The sequence below is a fragment of the Belonocnema kinseyi genome, chromosome 1 (assembly GCF_010883055.1).
Source record: "Belonocnema kinseyi isolate 2016_QV_RU_SX_M_011 chromosome 1, B_treatae_v1, whole genome shotgun sequence".
Classification (NCBI taxonomy): domain Eukaryota; kingdom Metazoa; phylum Arthropoda; class Insecta; order Hymenoptera; family Cynipidae; genus Belonocnema; species Belonocnema kinseyi.
In genome coordinates this window covers 178,853,192-178,859,672 of record NC_046657.1, presented here as the reverse complement: position 1 = coordinate 178,859,672, position 6,481 = coordinate 178,853,192, and the positions used below count along the sequence as shown (strand labels likewise).

The following is a 6,481-nucleotide window of genomic DNA, read 5'->3' as shown; positions in this document are numbered from 1 at the left end:
ATAGGCTTATATATGTGGACTTGATATTATGTTATTATTGTAACGGAAAAATAAAGTTGGGTTTAGAATTTCCAAGGGTTTCGAAATCTGCTTTTAGGGCCAATATAATATCGAATTTTCAATTGTTTCCAAAATTGAAAACCTACTTTCTACATATGGGGATGCTGAAGAAGCATAAAAACATATGTGATAACAAAAAGTTCTATTCTCATAAATTCGAGATAAAGTATGACGATGCCGCACTGTGGCAGACAATTATTAGTTAAAGAGCCTACAAAAGGAAGTTTTTTCCCAACAAACCATAATATTTTGAATAAATATTGATGATGATGGAACTAAATCCTTTTAATACAATGTGTGCTAAGTTTTTTAATAGTTTTAAATGCACTAAACACATTTTCGTAAGAATGCTGGATATCTAGTTTCGCACTGCTTCGCTTTGTTTTTTATTTACATAATTCAAAGTTAAATTATAGAATTTTAGTATTCCATAACATAATAAAGAATATGCTTCTTATAAATAATTATGGAATAAACTTTTAACTTGAAATTATTGTATTCACATATACTTTGTTCTTAAGAAAATTGAAATAACTTCGATAGAGCTTTTCATTTAAGAGCGGAAGCATAGGCGCCGCCATGCCACATGGCGGGAATTTAAAAATTGAGGACATATTTTTGGTAAAATGTACACTATCGTACCTAATTTAAATATATAAGTGAATGAAAATGATGTGCTAGGTGCTGAATTATTATATAATAAGGTGGATAAAATACCATTTATGAGTTAAAAAGGTAGTTAAAATGCAGAAAACAATGTACCAAAGGGAAAAAGCAGCAACTTATTGACCAGTATGTGGAATGCAGGTTATGTTTACACTGCGTATAGACGTAAGGTTTCAACAGTGAAAAAATACTGTTTTGCATAAAAGTGAAATAATTTTAATAATAAAAAAATATAAAAAAAGTTGATAAAGCATTTTTATAGAGATGCAGTTGTAAATGAATTGATATCTATCATTATAAGTGGGTTGTCAGTTTTGAAATTTAGCTAGCTTGCAAATAACCGAAATAAATGCAATTCCGATTTCTATAGTTCGAAAATTTTTTGTTTGAAAATTCGTACAATAAAAGAAATATGATTTGACAATGGTGAAAAAATTGTTTGTAATAAATACGTGAAACTGAAAGAAGTAAAAATATTTTTTTATTCACGTTTTTATATAGTACTTTTAAAATCAGGGTGACCGCTTGACGGGGAATGTAGGAATTTTTTGTAATAGACGAGAAATATGTCAGTAAATTCATTTTTTGACTGGGAATTTTAATCCTTGTTTACATCCTTTATGCTTGAAAAGTACTCGTCTCTGCGCGCACATAACCTCACCCACATATTACTTTTAGTGCATTTCGCGCAATTTTTTATATGCCTTTTACATGAACCCTCGGAAATGTCACCCTTTCGAAATATTAAACAGGGTTTTGGAAATCTAATAAAATAATAACTACACTTCAAGTAGGAATTGCACCGATTGTCACTTTTGCTTTTTCCAAAACAGCACTTCTTGTGTGCACCAACCTTTTTTCTTTTCAATGGATTTTCTCCTGGTATATCAGACATTCCTTTTTTTGGAAGTTTTTCAACCTCTAATTGTTTGAAATAGTTTTTTTTCATCAATGTTTACTTTTCCCACATACGTTTCAGTGAAAAATGGTCCTCAATTCACATGGAAGTGCTATATATTTTTCGCGCTTGCGTAATGCCGTTTTCTTAAATGAAAGTTCTATTCGTTAATTTCACCTATTTGAAGTGGCCGCTCACTTCAACATGACGGTATAGCTGGTGTCGTTGCTGATTGGCTTAATTTTTTTTACGCGCGCGTGACTAGAGCTAGACCTTCAGTGGGTTGGATCATGCCCTGGACCGTTTAACTTGGCCGTGGGCTGGGTAACCTCTAATGTTGAAAGACCTTGCGTGTTTTCATAAGCAATTTTTTGTTTTTATCGTTTGCATAATAGAAGGATAGTTGTGTTGCTCTGTGTTCTTGGTACATTAATGAATAACAAAATAACGCAAACATGTCCTTAAGACCTTCTGTTGATCTTAGAGCAGAATTAGCAGAACTTGTTAAACGAAAAGCAGAAATTGCCGTGAGTATAAGTGTGACAATTTTATGATTTATTTATTATTTAAAGCAGTATGTACTACTATGTCCGTTAACTGTATCGTAAACCAAAATATACTTTTTGAAATGTACCCTTTTCATTTATGCTTATGGGCAACTAAACCAATCTTTAAATAAAGTTTTGATTTCGAACAAAAATATTACTTTTGAGGTTTGACGAGCTGACAATAAAGCTTTTTTAGTTGAAACTATTTCATTGTCAACTTTAAGAAAATGAGGTTTTTACTTTAATCTACATAGAACAAATATTTAAGAATAATAATTTGTTAATACATTTCATTTAAATATTTCATTCAGGAAAACAATAATTAAAATGAATTTGAAATTTTTTATTTTATTTTCCACATTTTTTAAATTTTACCGCGAAGTAGGGTTTTACATAATGCTGGGATTCTATCATGTGCATTGGGTAATTTCCACTTCTTTTTGAAAATTTTACATTTACATTTTGGCATAATTAGATATATTGGATTTTCAAAAACGGTTGCAATTTTACTATTTTGTAAAGTTCCCAAAGTCGAATGAAGGCTCAATTATTACTCAAATTCAACGCAGGGTTCTCTTAGAATTTAGGTTATATTACAATGTGTAGCGTTGTAATTTTACGAGCTCGTAAACAGCCCTATCCGACTTCCGAGCTTTTGCATGGGCGGCATCCATAATCATATACTTTTAAGTGGTAGTAACAAAAAAGTCCGACAGAGAGCACTTTACTATTCGAAACATTACGTTACAACTAATCAATCACGTGGATGTTTATTTTTCATTTCATGATATTTTTTCATTAAACAATAACGATTCCAAGAAATATTAAGGCGAAAACTTTGAAACATATTATTATTTGTTAAGGTCATCACTAAAGTTTTTAATACAATTAAAAAAAATAATTGTATCAAAAAATTTAGTTTGAACAAATCCTTTAACCACAATATGTATTTCATTTTCAAATTATAAAAATATCTAGTTCTACAATGCAATCCTTAAAAATTTATTATTACAGCTTGCAATATATGTGAACCGGCATTTTAGTTCGATTTAGATTTTCGTATCAAACATTGTATTTTGCTAACGAAAATAATGAAAAAATGAAGAAATACTTTTGTTCACATTACATCAGGTTTTTTGTAGATTTTTTGGAAATTTAGTTTTAGTATAAATAAAATTGGAAGGATTCGATATGAGTCCATGATTCTGAATCAATATTTTGACATTTATTTGAGGTTAGAATATGACAGATTTCCATTTGCTCGTTAGAAAGTATTTCATTTGAATAATTGTTGACTTTTGTCATATGATCAATTTCATTAATTTGTACATTCTCATCCTAATGAGAAGGTGTTGGTTTTATGTGAAAAATTACTTTCGCGGATTCCATCAAATGTCGACGTTTTGAGACATCCTAAGTCAGAAAAAATAGTTTTTACGTCTGTGTTTGTCTGTCGTCGTTTTCTTTGTTGTAGTCTGTAAACACGGTAACACTTGAAAGAATTATTCGATTGGAATCCCCTTTGGCACACTTTATAAAGTTATGAAACGAAATGATGAGTTCGGACAAAGTCCCCTTTCTGTTCCCCCGACTAATACTGATGGCAAAACTTCTTCGTCGGATATCGAAAACCCACCTCTAATTAATAAGTTCCCAAAATTCTTAAAAGTGTCCAATTCAGTTCGAAGTTAATTTATATACGAACATTTAATAGCCTAGAAAATTTTAAACAAGCATCCCTCTAATTATGGCCGTAGCAGAACATCTCGGTCAGATATCAAAAATCCACCCCTAATGAAACAAGATTTTTGAAAATTCGGAAAATCGACAAAAACAGCCCGGAGTTAGTACAAACGTAGGTGTATAATGACCTGAAAAATGATAATGGCAGAACGTACCTGTCAAATACCTAAAATCCACCCCTAATGAAACGCGATTTTTGAAAATTTGGAGTACCGAAAAAACAGCCAGAAGTTAATACAAACTTAGGTGCTTAACGCCCTGAAAAATTATTCTTTTTGTTCCTTCGAATAATGCTAGTGGCAAAACTTCTCGGTCGGATATCGGAAACCCACCCCTAATTAATAAGTTCGCAAAACTGTAGAAAATGTCTAATTCAGTTCGAAGTTAATACGTATACGATCATTGAATAGCCTAGAAAATTCAGAAGAAGCATATTGGAATGATGTTAGTAGCAGAACATCTCGGTCAAATACCAAAAATCCACCCCTAATGAAATGCGTTTTTTGAGAATTCGGAAAATCGAAAAAACAGCCACAAGTTATCACAAACTTAGATGTTTAACGTCCTGAAAAATTCCCCTTTGCGTCTTCTCGAATAATGCTGGTGGCAAAACTTCTCGGTCCGATATCGAAAACCCATCCCTAATTAATAAGTTCCAAAAACTCAACAAAATGTCCAATTTAGTTCGAAGTTAATAAATTTCTATTGCTTTATAGCCTTGAAAAATCAACAGAATGATCCGCTGAAAAATTATGCATGTTAAAAAGCCTCTTGTCTTGAAATATCTTTCAAATGCCTTAAGATATTGTACTAATAAAATTCTTCTGAAAAAATCTTTCGAAGTTGAAACAATTAAAAACATATATAGTAACAAATAAGCATTCATGATTTCATCTTAATCGATTTTTTTCTAATTTAGGTATTTTTATCAAGAGAAAAACTGACAATCAGCATTCAAATAGTTTGGAAAAATAATTTCCAGAAACAAAGTAAATTGGCACTAAGAGAAGCATTCTACCTTTAAGAAACAATTGAAATGTTTGTCATAATTGTATATATAGCATAGATGCATTCACACAAGTGTGTAAGATGCACAACAGTGCGCGCGCGAGTGTGTGCGCGGTGTAGTTAGAAGGGTTTGAAGACACAGCACTAGCCTTGCTTGCTGATCGACTTAGAACCTCTTCGCCGCTTCTCGGTCTCGGGTAGCTTCAGCGATCATCGGGCATCGATTGTCAAGCTATCAACTGTTATAAATCCTCGTATCTGAGCAGCCTAATTCACTAATAGCAAGCTTGGACAATTTGATTCGATTAAATTTCTAAATGACCAATATTACCAAAAACTATGATTTTTAAATTACTAACCGCTAGATTCGGAAAAAGTGAAATTGCGATGACTTTATTCATTGACAATAAATGTAACCATTTTTCAATAAAACAGCCTCTCCCAAAAACTACAAATGTTAGTTTGATTTTCAAATGTTCAATTTGTCACATTTTCGAATTAAAATTCGTTAATTAAAAAAGAAAGTTGTATACTCTATTGACTCTATTCTTTAAAAATAACACGATATAGAATAAGTATAATTTTTACTTAATATATCAGGAATAAAATCTTATTTTTTAAATCAATTATTGCTTTTTATTAATTTTTATTAATTGAATTTTTATAGTCGCACCAAATGCATTAGAGACTGCCCTACAGGACACTTATTAGCTGTAGGGTTCTGTGAGATGGTATAATAAGGGCAAGAAGCGAAGCTTTCCGAAAACACATCCAGCCGAGATCCAGCCACGCTTCCTTCTGCTTCGGGAATCGAACCCGCAACAGCGTGGCTGCCAAGGCCGAGATGTTCTGCCACTACTATAATTATAGGGATGCTTTTTATTAATTTTCTAGTCTATTAAATTTTCGTATATGCAGTACCTTCGAACTAAATAGTACATTTTCTAGGATTTTATGAACTTACTAATTAGGGGCAAGTTTTCTATATCCGACCGAGAAGTTTTGTCAACAGCATTAGTTGAGGGAAAAAAGGGGAATTTTTCAGGACGTTAAACACCTAACTTTGTATTAACTTCTGGCTGTTTTTTTTTTTCAATTTTCGAATTTTCAAAAATTGAGTTTCATTAGGGGTGGTTTTTTGGTATCCGACCGAGGTGTTCTGCCACTGTGATAATGGGGGGGATGCTTTTTTCATAATTTTCTAGGCTATTGAATGTTCATATATGTATTGACTTCGAAATGAATTGAATATTTTCTAGAATTTTGGGAACTTTTTTAATTAGGGGTGGGTTTTGGATATCCGACCGAGGAGTTTTGCTACCAGAATTATTCGAAGGAATAAAAAGGGAAATTTTTCAGGTCGTTAAGCGCCTTAGTTTGTATTATTTTCTGACTGTTTTTTCGACTTTTCAAAAATCGCACTTCGCGAAATCGCGGTAAAATTTCAGCCATAACCACCACGTCTCACAACCGTGAGATAGGTGGTTACAGTCTGTAAAGGAATCAATACGACGATCCAGCAAAAGCCTCGTGGACCCTAAGAACACGGAACGACCCA

The 6,481-nt window shown here is 32.3% G+C and overlaps 1 protein-coding gene across 1 annotated transcript in view; it reads left to right on the top strand.

Moving 5' to 3' along the window:
* The first annotated feature begins 1,928 nt into the window (after positions 1–1,928).
* The window catches only part of LOC117171454 (chromatin modification-related protein MEAF6), a 50,950-nt gene continuing 46,397 nt past the window's right edge, over positions 1,929–6,481 (top strand). The window contains exon 1 of the mRNA XM_033358796.1: positions 1,929–2,151. Within this exon, the coding sequence (XP_033214687.1) occupies positions 2,080–2,151 (72 nt within the window). The 5' untranslated portion in view covers positions 1,929–2,079. The remainder of the gene's footprint in view (positions 2,152–6,481) is intronic.